General features: G+C 35.8%; 1 protein-coding gene across 1 annotated transcript in view; it reads left to right on the plus strand.

The window, feature by feature from the left end:
* Positions 1-2591: 2591 nt before the first annotated feature.
* The window catches only part of C13H14orf39 (chromosome 13 C14orf39 homolog), a 58606-nt gene continuing 42817 nt past the window's right edge, over positions 2592-18380 (plus strand). Inside the window, exons 1-4 of the mRNA XM_044230128.1 lie at positions 2592-2640; positions 2736-2792; positions 5267-5393; positions 10405-10494. Of these exons, the coding sequence (XP_044086063.1) occupies positions 2592-2640; positions 2736-2792; positions 5267-5393; positions 10405-10494 (323 nt within the window). The remainder of the gene's footprint in view (positions 2641-2735; positions 2793-5266; positions 5394-10404; positions 10495-18380) is intronic.

Consider the following 18380-nt stretch of genomic DNA (forward strand, 5'->3'; position numbering starts at 1 on the left):
CTGGAGCAAAGGAGAAGGTGCTTATAATAGGTGGGGAGGGATTTTTACAGGAGTACTTTCCCAGAAAATGATGTTAAGATAAATGTTTACCTAAGTCAATGGTCTATAATTTTCAAATGGTGCTCTATATTTCATTGGGGGGATAGAGAGGGAAGAGCAAAACTTGTTATTTAAAATTCTCCAGTTGTTGGATCTTTCTCATCTTTATTGCTTTCCAGAAGGGATTTTTTGGAATGGAATATGTGGCAGTGGTTTTGGTAGAACACAGTTGTATTTTTGTGAGAGTAATTAGATATGCACAGATGTTGGGACACCTGGGTGACCTTCGGCTCAGAGGCTCAGATCATGATCTCAGGGTCCTGGGATCTACACTCCCCCACCCCCCACCCCCACCCCCACCGTCCCTGCCATCAGGCTGTCTGCTCAGCAGGGAGCCTGCTCCCCCGCAACACCCCCCCTACTTGTGATCTCTGTCAAATAAATAAAACCTTAACAAAATAAGATATCATAGATGTGAATTTAAATGGAAATAAATTTCCAGGTGTCAGTAAGGTGATGTTTCTAGGTTGCCACAAATTTTTACAAGAAAATCTACTGCTAAGTTGAACGAATCGATTCTTTTGACCTATGAAATTGTCGTAGCAATGTAGTACCAGCAAGACTAAATAACTGTAACCTTCATATTTATACCCCTACGCCTTTCTGAAAGGAGGTTAGTTAACAAATACATCATAAACACGTATAAGAATAAAGCTGTTAAATGTCTTACACCATCAAACTTAGTTTTGATGGCTTACTACCATTAATACTAATGAGCAACATTACATCATAGTATATTATATTACATCATAGTATAATAAAGTCAATTATGCATACATACTCTGAGGTATTTAAACAAGAAACACCTCAAAATTTTTCATTTTAATAATCTGTGAGTTAGGTTGTGATGAGTTGAGGCAATTATTTAGATCATTTAGTATTGAAAATCTTTACCACAAATATATTAATAATGAAAGCAATTTGGGGGCTGACTTGCTTATATTATTTTTTCTCTACCCTTTTTTCCACTTTGGGTATGCTGACAAATTCTAAGAGCACAAATTATCTAAAGGCAGCGTTTGGACAAAAATGTTAATGTGCAATTTATTTGAAACTACAATGAGTCACTCAGAAAAATGTTTGTTAAATGAAAATGTATTTGAATTCTTATGCTTGCTTTTTAAGAAGTTTTGAAAATACTGAATGCAAAATTGAATTCTGATGATTGATTCGAGGGTTTTCCTCTCACGCTACGATATCGAATTTACTGCTGTTCTCTGAAAATACTTCTTTAAACTGTTAAATTACAAGAGGAATGAATCGCCTTAAGACAACATTCGTCTTCAAGACAATAAGAGAATCCCTGAGAGGTTCCTGCTCCGTCCCCGTCCAGGGCTGCTCTCGGATTCTAGCACCACCTCTAGGGTTTTAAGGTGCTCGGTTCACGCTTCGCCCAGAGGGAAGGGGTGATTGCCTCAACGCTGGTCTCGCGGGGAGTTCGATCTCGCTCTTCAGCGCGATCTGCAGCTCCCGCTGCCGGCTTCGCGGGGTCTCGCGGGGCTGGGTGGGGCGGAAGCGGACCCCCGGCCGCCTTTCAGGGTCGGGTTCTGCGTGGCGTACCCCAAACTCGTGACTCTGAGTCGAGTTGTGGGCCCCAGACAAGGGAGGGCGTGAAACGTTCGGGTCCCGGAGGGGCCGTTGAGGTGGCTGGGTAAAGGAGCTGTGCGTGGCGGTTATTCCTACTGCACGGGCGGCTCTGAGGGATGTGGGGGGCTGGCGGGCCCAGTCTCTGACGTTCCACCAGCGGTCGCATGACGGCTTGTCGGCGCGTGGCCTCCTCCTTGGCCCCAGAGCCGCCCCAAGCTGTGGGCATCGCCGCCAGGCTGGAGGGTTGGGGAGGGATCCGGGTGAGCAGAAGCGCCTCGGCTGTGAGGGTGAGGGTGTTGGTGGTGAGCGAACTTCGCGCTTCAGAACGGGCGGGAAGAGTAGCTTCTCGAGTCTGCGCCTGACGAGTCATAACGACCCCGCCTCGGGCGTATTTTGTAACGCGCCTTGGCAGTCCTGTGAAAACCTTTACTTTTTGCATTTTGGGTGGTAAATTCGTTAAGTGTAAAATTGCACTCTCAATTTGTTTTACCTTGGGTGTTGGTTAAGGACTTTCTTTAGGAATCTTGCTGCGCGTAGTAGTCCACGCGCCGAGAAAGGGCATATTCAGAGAGTTCATTTTAAAAGGCATATCCCTTTGAGAAATCTTGGTGTCTCCGCACTCCAGAATATTCAGTGACGTGTTACAATACCACGTATAGACGGTTATTAAGGCTCCCCCCGACCCCTAGATGCTTCCGTTCTGCAGTGACATTGAGCAAGTATTTTTTAAGTGTCTTTCTAGGGCTGTGCCCAGTCCTGGGCTGAAGGGGTCTCTCTCCTCCTCAGTTCTTGTTCCCCCCACATTCTTCTGAAATAATGCGTAGTACGAATATATGCTGTTTTGCATAGGACTTCAGAAAGTCTCTCCTTACAATTTTTTTTTTCTTTTAAATATAGTATCCAAGATGAATGACAGCCTGTTTGTCAGTTTGGACAGACTTTTGCTAGAATTTGGTAGGTATAAAATGAAAAGAAAGAAAGAAATAACTATTTGTATTATCATTTAACATTTTAATAATGAAGTGAAGTCACTATTTTTTTTTTTTTAGTTTTCCAGTATGAGCAAGATATAAGCACTAAAGAAGATATGCTTCAACGAATTAATAGTAAGTCATTTTGCATGATAAAGTTATTCTAGCTTTTAAGTTTTTTTTATGGCATATAAGATAATAAGCAGTTGCCTTGTTTAGGGTAATTTATAGTGGGGATTATAACTTTTGTTCTAGTTTTATCTATCTAGTGACTGTTTGCCCTAACTAAGGCTTTTCAGTAATAAATTTCTGTATTTAGCATTTAGTTGCTTTGTGTTGAAGAATTTTGCTTTAAGCAGACCTAACACCTTAATTAAGTACAGTTCAAAATGTTATTTTTCTCAGATAACAGTTTCTTTCAAACCTATGATTGAATTTTAAATTTGTGCTTTTTTATACTTTCAAATTTTTATTTAAATTCCAGTTATTCAGCATGAAGTATAATATTCATTACAGGTGTAGGACTTAGCAATTCATCACTTACATACAACACTTGTGCTTATCACAAGCACCCTCCTTAATACCCATCACCCATTTAACCTGTCCCCCCATACACCTCCCTCCCACCCCCAGCAAACCTTAGTTTGTTCTCTATCATTAAGAATCTGTTTTATGGTTTGTACCCCTCTTTCTTTTTTCCCCCATGTTCATTTGTTTTGTTTCTTAAATTCCACAGATAAGTGAAATACTATGTTATTTGTCTTTCTCTGACTGACTTATTTTGCTTGGCATAATGTTCTCTAGCACCATCCTTGTTGCAAACAGCAGGATTTCCTCTTTTTCATGACTGATATTACATTGTATGTATGCTCTGCATCTTTTTTTTTTTTTAAAGATTATTTATTTGAGTGCAAGAGAGAAAGAGAGAACATGAGTGGGAGGATCAGAGGGAGAGGGAGAGAAAATCTCAAGCAGACTCCATGCTGAGTATGGAGTTGGATGAGGGGACTGGATCCCAGGACATGGAGATCAGGGCCCAAGCTGAAATCAAGAGTCAGATGCCCAACTGTCTGTGCCATCCAGGTGCCCCTACACAACATCTTCTTTATCCATTCATCAGTGGATGGAGATTTGAGCTCTTTCCATATGTTGTCTATTGTTGATCATGCTGCTGTGAATATCAGAGTGCCTGTGCCCCTTCTAATCAGGTTTTTGTTTTGTTTTTGGTTTTTTGGAGAGAGCATTTGTGTGGGGGTAGGGCAGAGGAAGAGATAAAATCCTAAGCAGGCTCCTCACTTAGCACAGAGCCACATCCAGGGCTCGAACTCACCTCCCTGAGATCAAATCAAGAATTGGATGTTTAACTGATTGAGACACCCAGGCAACCCTCCAATCAGTATTTTTATATCCTTTGGGTAATACCCTGTAGTGCAATTGCTGGATCACAGAGCAGTTCTGTTTTTAACTTTCTGATGAGCCTCCATACCATTTTCCAGAGTGGCTGCACCAGTTTACATTCCCACGAATAATGTAAGAATGTTTCTCTTTCTCCCCATCCTCACCAACATTGTGGTGGGTGTGGTGGGTGCAAGGTGATATCTCATTGTAGTTTTGATTTGTATTTCACTGATGATAAGTAATGTAGAGCATCTTTTCATGTGTCTTGTTAGCTTTCTCTATGTCTTCTTTGGAAAAATGTCTGTTTCTGTCTTCTCATTTTTTAACTGGATTATTTGGGTTTTGGGTGTTGAGTTTGATAAGTTCTTTATAGATTCTGGATCACGTGAGTGAATTCTTAAAATCTTTTTAAACATCACCAAAAGTCAGGCTCCAGGACTGATGGATGTCCATTTTCAGGAATAATTCTGAAAAATGATATGAGAGAAATGGCAAAGCAAATTACATAAATATAGTATTTTAAGATCCTACATAAAAGCTATCATAAAATAGAACCATTAATTTCTTGATAGTTCTGAAAAGATAGAATTTGGTTACCTTTCTACAACAAAAAAGAATGCAGATAAAATAAAAAAATAATTTATTTTAATACTTAAGAAATTCTATTTTTATTTTGTATTGTTCACTAGTAAGAAAAAATAAATGAGTTGAATGTGTATTTAGTAATTAATTGACATGGAATTAATGAAGAGAAATTTTACTTTTGTCAAAACCAAAACAAGTCAGTATCATACATGACTAAATGCTTACATGAACTCATACTGTCATAAGATGCCATTGATCCTAGGTATCACTTAATCTAGCCTTCTTATGTTAAAGATTATGGACAGAAACCAACCTTCCCTCCATCCCTCCCCTCTTTCCTTCCTTCCTTCCTTCCTTGTTTTTATTTAAATTCCAATTAGTTAGCACAGTATAATGTTAGTTTCAGGTGTACGGCTCCTTCCAAACACAAATCCTTTGCTTCTAGGTCTAGGAGCAAGCCTGGTTCTGGTTCTGTGCTTTTTAGTATAGGGCCTTCCCATCTCAAGCCTCACTTCCCTTCAGTTCTCTAATTCTCTTCCTTTTAGGTAAGTTGCTATACCCCTTCTCCCTCTATATTTGTTAATTTTGAATTTATGATTTTCATCTTAAGCATTTCTCCTTTCCAGAATGCCTTGAAGATATTAAAGAAAACAAGGCAACTATTTGCAAGATACATGAAACTATAAACACAACAGATGAGGAAATTGGTCATTACTGTAAACATAGTAAGGAGATCAAAGACAACTGTAGTAAGTGAGTATTTGAAAGAAGTGAACTTCTAGTAATTGTCGCTAGATCTTTTATTCAAGGTTTGTGTTATTTATAATTTCTAGTATTTTATAATTGAAGACACTGTTGCTTTAAAGTAGTGTGGGGGTTTTTTGTTGTTATTTTGTTTTTTAAAGATTTTATTTATTTATTTATTTGACAAACAGAGATCACAGGCAGTGAGGGAGGCAGAGAGAGAGAGAGAGAGAGGAGGAAGCAGGCTTCCCACCGAGCAGAGAGCCCAATGCGGGGCTTGATCCCAGGACCCTGGGATCATGACCCGAGCGGAAGGCAGAGGCTTTAACCCACTGAACCATCCAGGCACCCCTTAAGTAGTGTTTTGTATTAGCAAAGTAATGAGTCAGGTTTTAACTTGCTTTGCTACATGCTTTGGTAAAAAGGGATCATAGGAGGATCAAAAGAAAAATAGAAGTGCTGTAATATTTCTCTAATTCAGACCCAAATAGTCTACAGAATCTTGAATAATATAGACTCAGTATATAAAATTTCTATTAGATAAATACATTTGAAATAATTTCCATCTTTGAGTTTTTAAGATTTTATTTTTTTTCTAGGGGAATCAAGCCTAAAATAAGTTGCTTTTCAAAGTAAAAGTATTCAATATGTTAAGAATTCTGTCAGCATGGCTTCAGATTCTGGATCCCGGTGTTCAAATTTATTATGAGACAAACATTTCGAAATAAAAACTTACTAATGGAACTTTATTGTATATTACAAAAATAAAATGTGTTAGTTTTCTGTACTTTATGTAGGCCATTGTCTTTGTATTAACCACTATGTTTTAGAATCTTATTTTAAAATATTTTTTATTCAGAATTTTAATGTTCTGATTTTTCCCCTTTGTAAAAGTAATGGATACCTAGTACAAAAATTCAAAACCTTTATAAATGTGTACTGTAAAAAATTATTCCCTGCCTGCAGTTCCTACCTCAACGATTCTATCTTACCAGACATTTTTTCAATAAAAATTCAATGTCATTATTAAATAGACTTGTATGTACATCTATCTATATATCTATTTTTTCTTTTTACAAAATGGAATCATACCATACTTAACTATTTTTTTAAAATTTAGCAGTATGTTATGTAAATGATACTATATGTGTAGTGATTATATATAGATATCATTCTTTAACAACTCCATAGAATTTTATAGCATTGGTGTATCTTAAGTTATTTAACCATTCTCCTATTAATAAACATTTGGGTTTCTAGTGTTTTCCTTCTATGAGCAACATGTGCAGGTATCCTTCCTTGTTTATAGACCTGTTGCTATAGAATGAGCTTCTAGAAGTGCAATTGTTGCATCAAAGAGTATGCACATTTAAACATTTGATAGGTAATGCCAAACTTCTTTCCTTGAAAAGATTATATAAGTTCATACTTCTGCCAACAGTGTCTGAGAAAGTTCCTGTTTCCTTGACAACACTGAAATTATGTTTAAATTTTTGATTAAATTATTTGTCAATCTGATAGCACAGTTCAGTGTTATTGAACTTTCTCTTTTGTTTTGATTTAAGTTTTTTGTAGGAGGTTTTACCAGTGGTTTCCCTCAACTAGTTGTAGTGGCTGCTGGAAAAGTAGTTTCCCCTTAGAACCTGCTATATCTAAGATGTACTACTTCATTAAGCTTAATCTCTGTTGGGTTCCAATGACAGTTAGTCGGATTTTAATACCATAATATACCTCTAATTCACAATTTCAGCATACTGGTTAAGAGATTTAAATGTGGGAAATGAATTCATAAAAGTACTGAAAGAAATAAAAGTAACCATGTAATCTTTGAGAGCAGAAGGCCGATGTCTTTTTCTTTTTCTTTTTTTTTTGTGTTGTTTCTTTTTTTTTTTTTAATTTCTTTTCAGCGTTACAGTATTCATTGTTTTTGTACCACACCCACTGCTCCATGCAATATGTGCCCTCCCTAATATCCACCACCTTGTTCCCCCAACCTCCCTGCTCCCCCCCCCACCTTCGAGACCCTCAGGTTGTTTTTCAGAGTCCATAGTCTCTCATGGTTCACTTCCCCTTCCAATTTCCCTCAACTCCCTTCTCTCCATCTCCCCATGTCCTCTTTTTCTTTCTTTTTTAAAAGATTTTATATATTTACTTGACAGAGAGACACAGCCAGAGAGGGAACACAACCAAGGGTAGGGGAGAGGGAGAAGCAGGCTCTCCGCTGAGCGGGGGGCTTGATGTGGGGCTTGATGCTGGGCTCAGTACAGGGCTCAATCCCAGGATCCTGGGATCATGACCTAAGCCGAAAGCAGACACTTAATGACTGAGCCACCCAGGTGCCCCGAGAGTAGAAGGCCTTTGTAAGTGTATCATCAAAAGTAGAAACTGCAGAGGAATCAATGGATAAATATGACTACACACAAAAAGAAAAATACCCCCAAATGATGTAAAAGGCAAAAAGATAAAGTAGAAAAAATGTCAAGTAAGGGTTAGTTTTTAAATATAAAGTAGGGGCACCTAGGTTAAGTGTGGGGTTGAGCGTCTGTCTTTGGCTCAGGTGGTGATCCCAGGGTCCTGGGATTGACCCCCCCAAACTGGGCTCTCTGCTCAGCAGGGAGCCTGCTTCTCCCTCTTCCTTTGCCTGTTCCGCCTGCTTGTGCTTGCTTTCTCTCTCTCAAATAAATAAATAAAATCTTTAACAAAAATAAAAACAATAAAAATATAAAGTACTTGTGGAAACTAATAAGCAAAAGGAAAAGCCCCACTAGAAAAATGGGCAAAGAAAATAGGTAAACACCAACATGAAGAAATATATATTTAACAAACATGTGAACAAATGCCCAATCTTACTGGTAATCAGACATCCAAATTAAAGCAATAATAAAATGCTCTTTTTTCCCTTTAAGTTTTGCAGTAATTAAAAGGAAGATGATACCTGTGTTGGCCAGGGAACAAGTCATTTAATTATGTACACTGTAGTAAGGAATGCTGGTGTAAACCTTTTGGGTGACACGTCGGTATATATATATTTTTTAGTCAGTATATTTTTTTAAAAAGCTTTATAAATAAGCACGACTTTTGATTAAAAGTTTCCTTTTCTGAGAATTTTTCATTAAGGAAATAATTGGGCATTTTCTTAAAGATGTACAGTAGGGTATTTATTTCAGCCTTTTTTATGATAGGAAAACATTGAAAAGAACTCTAATGTTCAACGTTAAGTGATGGGTTAAATGAATTTTGGTATATGCATGTGAATGAACAGTAGGCAAACAATAAAATTATAAGTGTCTATTTACTGACCTGGAAAGATGTTAGCTTTCTATTGTCATGGAAAGATGTATATTCCAAACTGAAAAATGGAATAAAACAACATTCATAGTATGAAACCAATTTAGTAATTGTGTATTTATATATAATGAGAAATAATCTAGGAATATATACATCAAAATGCTTACAGAGAATAGCTTTTTAGTGAGCATGTATTTCTTACAGAATTTTTAGAATACTCAGAATATGTGTATGTATAACCTTTGACCTTTAATTCCATTTTGGAGAATGTTTTCTAAGGAAATGATTAGAAATTCAGACAAGGGACACCTGGGTGGCTCAGTTGGTTAAGCAGCTGCCTTCGGCTCAGGTCATGATCCCAGCGTCCTGGGATCTAGTCCCACATCGGGCCCCTTGCTCAGCGGGGAGCCTGCTTCTCCCTCTGCCTCTGCTGCCACTCGGCCTGCCTGTGCTCGCTCACTCTCTCTCTCTCTCTCGCAAATAAATAAAATCTTAAGAAAAAAAGAAATTCAGACAAATATTTAAGTAAAAGTTCTATTTACAACAGAAAAACTTAAATTAAGCAAAAATGGTCAACAATATGGGAATGCTTAGATAAATTATGGAATGTGATATATTTATTAAAACCTTTACAATGAATTCTTAGTGACAAGGAAAATGTGTATAATTTAAAAGTGGGTGCTAAAGGAGGATACATTGTTATATATGTGAATATGATCTCAAAGATGTTAAATATTGGGGACCTGGAAGGCGCAGTCAGTTAAGCATCCAGCTCTTGGTTTTAGCTTGGTGGTGAGATAGAGCCCTGCATAGGGCTCTGCGCTCAGTGCCGAGTCCACTTAAGATTCTCTCTCTGTCTGCCCCTTCCCCACTCTTTCTCACTCCCTCAAATAAATAAACTTTTTAAAAAAGATGTTAAACATATACTTATAATAAAATCTGGAAATAGTTTATTAAAACAATAGTAGTAGTTATTATTCAGTGTTGAGAATATGGATGATAGTTATTTCCTTACATATGCTTTTCTGTGCTTCCAAAGTGGGCATGTGAACTTTTTGAATCTGAAAATAATATTTTTAAATATTTGGAAAAAGCTAGAGGAAATAGTTGAACAGCACTTATAATAGAAGCTCCCATGGTATATGCAAATTTTAGATTTTTCATATTTGGTAACATTTCTCAAGTCTTGTAATAAAACAAAAAATATATAACTGTTCATTTCATTCTTACTATCTGATTTTATAACTCATTTTTGCCTAGTTTCTTTCTAGTTCAGGAGGGTATAGCAACCTGACTTTCTAGGTTTTAAAGGAGGAAAAGCCTCTTTTTATTTCTTATTCTAGTTCTTTGAATCCTTATTCCAAAAGAATTTCTTAGTCAAGATGTTAGAAGTATGATGAGAAGGAAGCCTGATGTTGCAGTGTTGCACAGTATATTCTAGAAATACCGTAGTGATACATAGTCTAGCCATGTAATAATACTTGCTCCTTCCTTAGTCATGGATCCACAATGGGTTTTATGTAAAAATTAATGGATATTGATATTTGAGTATATGTATGATTGCCTAAATCATGGTAGTGGTGATGATGGGAGGTGGGAATATTTTCTTGTTATAAGCTTGTTTTCTCCAGGAAGAGCAAGATTCATTTATTTTTAAATAATGAAATTCAATTTTATTATCTCTTACAATTTATCATTCTGAGATTCTAATTACAATATTCTTTTTCCATAGCTGGAAGCCAACATGTGATGTTTTTCATAAGCATGAAGACTATATGCAGGACCAATTTACTATTTGTCAAGAAACTATTGAAAAAGACAAGTACAGTACATACATTAACTTAACAGTACATATATTAAGTTTATCAGTTAAATTATTTAATATAGGATATACGTAGTAAAAATGTTACTTGAAAAATGCAGAAACTTTGTACATTGGGGGAGTTTTTTGTTTTTAAAGTATATCCCGTGTTTTGGACTCTTTGGAGGCCTACCTATGTGTTATAAAACTCTACAACCCTGGATGTGTTTAGTGATGTCCTTAGATAGAAACAGTTTATCAATAGGAATTGTTATAGGGAGTGCTTCAACTAATGGTCCTTATAATTGAATTGTTATAGGTAAATATCTGGAGGAATAGTTAGCTATAGAATTAGCTTATGAAAAATTTGGAGTATTGACTTTTGAAGGGGGTTTTATATGAAACTTCTCATTTTCAGAGAGCTAATGTAGTTACATTCTAATGGAGAAAGCCATTGTATGGGTTTATTTCATTATGTGTAAAATAATCTCATTTGGAGGACTAAATGTAATTCGTAAATATAATGGAACAAGGTAAGAGACCTTGTTTTTTGTTTTTTGTTTTTTAAGATTTTATTTATTTATTTGTCAGAGAGAGAGAGTGCACACACAGCACAAGCAGGGGAAGTGGCAGGCAGAGGGAGACGAGGGCTCCCTGCTGAACAAGGGGCCCCATGCCTGATGCCCTCCACCTGAGTGAAGGCAGGTGTTTAACCTACTGAGCCACCCAGGCTTACCAAGAGAGACTTTGAACACATTATACAACATTATAATTTCACTTAATTTAAAAAATGGAAATGTTTTCATTTTTAACGTAATTAGACAAGAGCATAATTTTCTATTTTTTTTTTGTATTTTATGTTATCTTTTTTATACTTTAGTTTTATTTTTTTACTTCTCCCAGCTTTATTGAGATATAACGGACATATAACATTGCTTAAGTTTGAGGTCTACAAACATGATGGTTTGATATATGTATATAATTTTAAGTGTCTACTACAATAAATTTAGGAAGGTAGCACTTCTGTCATCCTGTATAATACTATTTTTTTGTAGTAAGAACATTTAAGATTTACTCTCTTAGCAACTTTTAAGTATATAATACACTATTGTTATATTTAATATGCTGTATATTAAATCCCCAGAACTTATTCACCTTATAACTGGAAGTTTGTATCCTTTGGGCAGCATCTCCCTATTTCCTCCACTCCTGGCCCCTAGCAACAACCGTTCTATTTTCTGTTTCTGTGATTGGACTTTTTTTAGATTTTTACATATAAGATTATACTGTATTTGTTTTTTTCTTATTTACTCAGCATGATACTCAAGGTCCATCCATGGTATCATAAATGGCAGCAATTCTTTTTTTATGACTAAATAATATTCCATTGCGCATATATATATATATATATATATATATATATATCACATTTTTAAAAAATTATTTTTTAAAGGGTTATAACTCAGTGCCCAATGTGGGACTCAAACTCATGACCCTGAAATTGAGTCCCATGCTCTACTGAGTGGCCCAGGCAGCTACCCCTATATACCTATTTAAAAATATTATTACTGAATAATAATTGATGTACAATGTTATATTATTTTCTGGTATATAACATAATGATGCACACACACACGTGTGTATATATATGGCACATAATGATTTAAAAAATACATCCATTCCTCTTACAATTTTTTAAGAAAAATGTATTTAGAGAGAGAGAGTGCATGAGCAAGCAGAGGGAGAGGGAAAGAGAATCTCAAACAGATTTCCCACTAAGCTTGGAGGCTGATGTGGGGCTTGATCCCCCAACCAAGGAGATCATGACCTGAGCCAAAACCAAGATTTGGACACTCAACCAACTGAGCCACTCAGGCATCCCCTCATTTATTTTATAACTGGATGTTTGAACCTCTTAATCTCTTTCTTGTATTCCCCACCCTCACTGCACCCCTACCCCGGCAACCACTAAGTTGGTGTCTGTATTTAAGAGTCTGTATTTTTTGTGGGTTTTTTTATAGATTGCATATCTAAGTGAAAACATGACTTATTCCAGTCCCATTAGTACCCCTTAGATTTATCCATGTTGTCACAAATGGCAGGACCTCATTCTTTCTTATGAGTGAGTAGTATTCCATTGCACACATATGTGTGTGTGTGTGTGTGTATCTCACTTTTTTATCCATTCCTCTGTATATGGACTCTTGGGTTGCAAGTATATCTTGGTAATTGTAAACTATTCAGTTGTACACATAGGGGTGCATGTATATTTTTGAATTAATATTTTTGTTTTCTTTGGATAAATATCAAATAGTGGAATTACTGGATTATATGGTACTTCTATTTTTAATTTTTTGAGGAACTTCCAAACTGTTTTCCACAGTGGTTGTACCAATTTATGTTCCCACCAGTAGTGCTCAAAGGTTGCTTTTTCTCCACATTCTTACCAATAATTGTTATGTCTTATCTTTTCAATATTAGCTATCCTGACAGATGTGAGGTGATATCTCTGTGGTTTTGATTTGCATTTCCCTGATGATTAGTGATGTTGAGCATCTTTTCATGAACTTTTGGTTATTTGTATGTTTTTGGAAATATGTTCACACCCTCTGCCTGTTTTTAACATGAATTATTAGACTTTTTGTTATTCAGTTGTATTGAATTCCTTATATACTTCGGATATTAACACATTATTGGATATATGGTTTGCAGATAGTTTCTTCCATTCTACAGAATGCCTCTTCATTTTGTTGATTTTTTTTCTTTTCTTTTTATTTTTTTTTCTGTGCAGAAGCTTTTTTAGTTCAGTGTGGCCTCACTAATTTAGTTTTGCATTTCTTGCTTGTGATTTGGGTATTGTAACCAAAAAAATTGTTGCAAAGACCAGTATCAAGGACCTCTTCCCCTGTTTTCTCCTAGGAGTTTTATGGTTTCAGGCATTGTATTTTAAGCATTTAGTCCATTTTGAGTTAATTTTTCTGAGTAGTGTAAGGTAGTGGTCCAGTTTTATTCTTTTACATGTGGATATCCAGTTTTCCCAACACCACTTATTGAAGAGACTATCTTTTCTGCATTGAGTATTCTTGGCTCCTTTTCCAACTATCTTTTAAAAGATTTTATTTATTTATTTGATAGAGACTGGGAGAGCCCAGAGGGAAAGTGAGAGGGAGAAGCAGACTCCTGCTGAGCAGGAAGCCCCATGCAGGGCTTGATTCCAAGATCCTGATATCATGACCTAAGCCAAAGGGAGAGGCTTAACCCACTGAGTTACCCATGTGCCCCCTCCTTTTCCAGATATTAGTTGACTGTATATACATTGTTTATTTGTGAGTTCTTGATTATGTTCCATTGGTCTGTCTGTCTGTTTTCATGCCAGTATCATAGTATCTTGATTGCTGTATCTTTGTAACATAGTTTGAAATCAGGGAGTGTGATGCTTCCAGCTTTGTTCTTTCTTAAGATCGCTTTGGCTCTTTGGGGGCCTTTGAAGTTGCATACAAATTTTAGTGTTGTTTTTTCTATTTCTGGGAAAAATGATACTGGAATTTTGATAGGGATTACATTGAATCCAAAGATGTCTCTAGGTAGTATGGACATTATAACAATTCTTCTGATCCATGAGCACAGGATATCTTTCCATTTATTTGTGTCTCCTTCGGTTTATTTAATCAATGTCTTATAGTATTCAGTGGACAGACCTTTCACCTCCTTGGTTTAATTTATTCCTAAGTATTTTATTGTCTTTGATGCTATTGTTAATGAAATTGTTTTATTTCTTTTTCACATAGCTTATTATTAATATATAGAGATGCAACTGATTTTTGTATGTTGATTTTGTAGTGCAAAATTTCAGTGAATTTGTTGATTAGTTCTAACAGTTTTTGTGTGGAGTTGTAGAGTTTTTTGTAGATAAGATCATGTCATTTTGCAGACAGACCATTTTACTTCTTCCTTTCCTGTTTGGATGACTTTATTTCCTTTTCTTGCCTAATTTCTCTAGCTAGAATCTCCAGTACTACATTGATTAGGAGTGGTGAGAGTGGCATCCTTGTCTTGTTGCTGATTTTGAAGGAAAAGCATTTAGCTCTTCACCATTGACTGTGATGGTAGTGATGGACTTGTCATAGATGACCTTTATTATGTTGAAGTATGTTTCTTCTATACTCAATTTGTTGAGAGTTTTTATCATGAACATGGGTGTTGAGTTTTGCTGGATACTTTATCTGCATCTATTGAGTGAATTGTATTTTCTTTTTTTTAAGATTTTATTTATTTATTTGAGAGAGAGAGCATGAGAAGAGGGAGGGTCAGAGGGAGAAGCAGACTCCCTGTCGAGCAGGAGATGTGATGTGGGACTCAATCCTGGGACTCCAGGGTCATGACCTGAGCCAAAGGCAGTTGCTTAACCAACTGAGCCACCCTGGCGCCCCTGGATCATATGATTTGTATCCTTTATTCTGTTAATGTGGAATAACATGTTTATTGACTTGTGCATGTTGAGTCCATTCTTGCAACCCATGGATAAATCCCACTTGGTCATTGTGTATGATCCTTTTAATGTGTGTTGAGTTTGGTTTGCTAATGTTTTGTTGAGAATTTTTCTGTCTATATTCCTCAGGTATATTGGCCTATAGTTTTCTTTTCTTGTAGTGTTCTCATCTGGCTTGGTATCAGTGTAATGTTCTTAAAATGAGTTGGAGGGTGTTGACTTCTCTTCTCTTCAGAAGAGTTTGTGAAGTATTGGTATTAATTCTTCAGATGTTTGGTACAATTCATCAGTGAAACCATCTGGTCCTGGATTTTTCTTTGTTGGGAAGTTTTGGTTACAACTTCAATCTCCTTACTAATAATTGATCTGTGCAGTTTTTCTGTTTCTTCATGATTGAGTCTTGGTAGGTTGCATGTTTCTAGAAATTCAATTCATTTCTCTGGGTTATCTAATTGTTTGCCTTGTAATTGTTCATGGTAGCCTCTTATGATCCTTTGTATTTCTATGGTATATCTCCTTTCATTTACAATTTTGCTTATTTGAGTTCCTCTCTTTTTTTCTTGGTTGGGTTAGCTAAGGGTTTGCAAAACGTTTTAATCTTTTCAAAAAATCAGTTCCTTGTTTCACTGATTTTTTTCCATTGTCTTCCTCTTCTCTATTTTATTTCTGTTCTAATCTTTCTTGTTTGCTTCCTTCTGCCAGGTTCAGGCTTAGATTGTTCTTCCTTAGATTGTTCTAATTCTTGATGTGTAAAGTTAGTTTATTTACATTTTCTTAATGTAAGCATTTATTGCTATAAATTTCCCTTTCAGAACTTTTGCTGCATCACTTCCTTAGGTTTTGGTATATTGTATTTTCATTTTCATTTGTCTTAAGATACTTCTGATTTCTTCTTTGACCCAGTGTTGTTCAGGAGTGTATTGATTAATTTTCACATATTTGTGAATTTTTCATTTTCTTGCTGCTGTTAATTTCTAGTTCCATATCACTATGGCCAGAAAATAACTTTGATATAATTTCAGTCTTCTTAAGCTTATTAAGGTGGCTTTGTGGCTCAAGATATGATCTCTCTACTGGAGAGTATTCCATTTGTTTAAGAAGAATGTATATTCGTGTGTTGTTAGATGGAATGTTAGACTGAATGTTCTGTATAAGGCTGTTAGTTCCATTTCGTCTACAGTGTTATTCAGGTATGCTGTTTCCTTGTTAATTTCTTTCTGGATGATCTTTCCAATGTTGAAATTGAGGTATTTGAGTCCTCTACCAGTATTGCTTTCTCTCTTCAGTTATGTTAATATTTGCTTTAAATATTCAGGTGGTTTAGTGTTGGTTGCACATATACTTGCAATTATTTTATCTTCTTGGTGAGTTGATCTTTTTTATCATTTTATAGAGACTTTGCTTTTTTCTTTGTGTTTTCTGACTCATTTTGACTGAACATCTATATTGTCTGGCATAAGTATAACCCCTTTTTCTCTCTTTTGGTTATCATTTGCAATATCTTTTTCCATCCATTTACTTTCAGTCTCTGTGTGTCCTTAAAGCTAAAGTAAGTTTCTTGTAGGTGGCATATTTTTGCTTCCTGGTTTTGTTTTTTTTAATTTATTTTTTATTTATTTTCAGCATAACAGTATTCATTATTTTTTTGCACCACACCCAGTGCTCTATGCAATCCGTGCCCTCTATAATACCCACCACCTGGTACCCCGACCTCCCACCCCCCCACCCCTTCAAAACCCTCAGATTGTTTTTCAGAGTCCATAGTCTCTCATGGTTCACCTCCCCTTCCAATTCCCCACAACTCCCTTCTCCTCTCCATCTCCCCTTGTTATGCTCCACAAATAAGTGCTTCCTGTTTTTTAAATTCATTGAGCTCTGTATTATTTGAATTTAGTTTATTTATGTTGAAAATGATTAGTTTTTTTCAGAAGATGTGTTTATTTATTTTCAAGAGAGAGATAAGAGTGTGAGCATGATGCTAGATGGGCAGAGGAAGAGGGAGAAAATCTTTGTCAGGCTCCATGCTGAGCATGGAGCCCAATTTGGGACTTGATCCCACCACCCTGAAATCATGACCTGAGATGAAATCAAGAGTTGGGCACTCAACCAACTGACCCATCTAGGTATCCCTAAAATAATTATTGATAAACAAGAACTTCTGTTGTCATTTAGTTAATTGTTTTCTGAGTGTTTTTAAAATTCATTTGTTCTGTATTCCTCTCTTGTCTTCCTTTGTGATTTGTTTTTCATAGTTCCTTTCTTTAGTTCCTTTCTCTTTATCTTTTGTGTATCTACTATAAGTATTTTTTCCCTGCGGTTACCATGAGGTGTTAACATAAAACATTTATAAATATAACACTATTTTAAGCTGATATAATGTACCTGCAATTGCATATAAAAACTCTACATTTTTACTTCCCCCTCCCCAGATTTTATGTTATTTATGTCATACTTTACATCTTTTTTTTTTAAGGGTGGGCATTATATAGGTGTATGCTTTATTTATTTATCTTAAAGTTCCCTTTTATTTGTTTAATACATTTTTTAAAGTAATCTTTACCCTCAACATGGGGCTTAAACTCATGATCCCAAGATCCCAAGATCAAGAATCAGACGCTTCACTGACTGAGCTAGCCAGGTGCCCCACTTTACATCTTTTATACTGTGTATCCATTAACAAGTTATTGTAGCTGTATCTATTTGTTAATATTACTGTTTTTAAACTTTTATACTAAAGATAAAAGTGATTTACAAATTGTTAATACATTATTATGGTATTCTGAATTTGATTATATGTTTACCTTTACCAATGAATTTTACAGTTTCATATGTTTTCCTGTGGCTACTTAGTGTCATTTCATTTCAACTTGAAAAATTCCTTTTAAAATTTCCTGTAAAGCTCCTCAAAGGGTGATGAATTCCCTTAACATATGTCTGTCTAGAAATATCTGTATCTCTCTTTCATTTCTGAAGGACAGTTATGCTGGGTGTACTATTCTTGATTTGCAGTTTTTTGTTTTAGCATTTTGAAAATATGATCTCATTCTCTCCCGGCCCTCAAGGTTTCTGCAGAGAAATCTGCTATGTTATAGGGGTTCCCTTGTGTGAAGACATATTTTTCTCTTGATGCTTTCAAAATTCTCTCTTTGTCTTTGACTTTGAATATTTTGATTATAATATACCTTAGAATAATCTTCTTTGAGTTGATCTTGCTTTGGGTCCTTTGAGTTTCCTATACTTGGATGTCTAACTCTTTCCCATGATTTAGTAAGTTTTCAACTATTATTTCTTTAAACAAACTTTCTGCCATGGGACTCCCATGATGCAAAAATTTGTTTGCTTGACAGTGTTTTATGATTCATGTAGGCTTTTTTCATTCTATTTTTTTGTTCCTCTAACTGGCTAATTTCAAATGAAC

The sequence above is a fragment of the Neovison vison genome, chromosome 13 (genome assembly GCF_020171115.1).
Source record: "Neovison vison isolate M4711 chromosome 13, ASM_NN_V1, whole genome shotgun sequence".
Lineage (NCBI taxonomy): Eukaryota > Metazoa > Chordata > Mammalia > Carnivora > Mustelidae > Neogale > Neogale vison.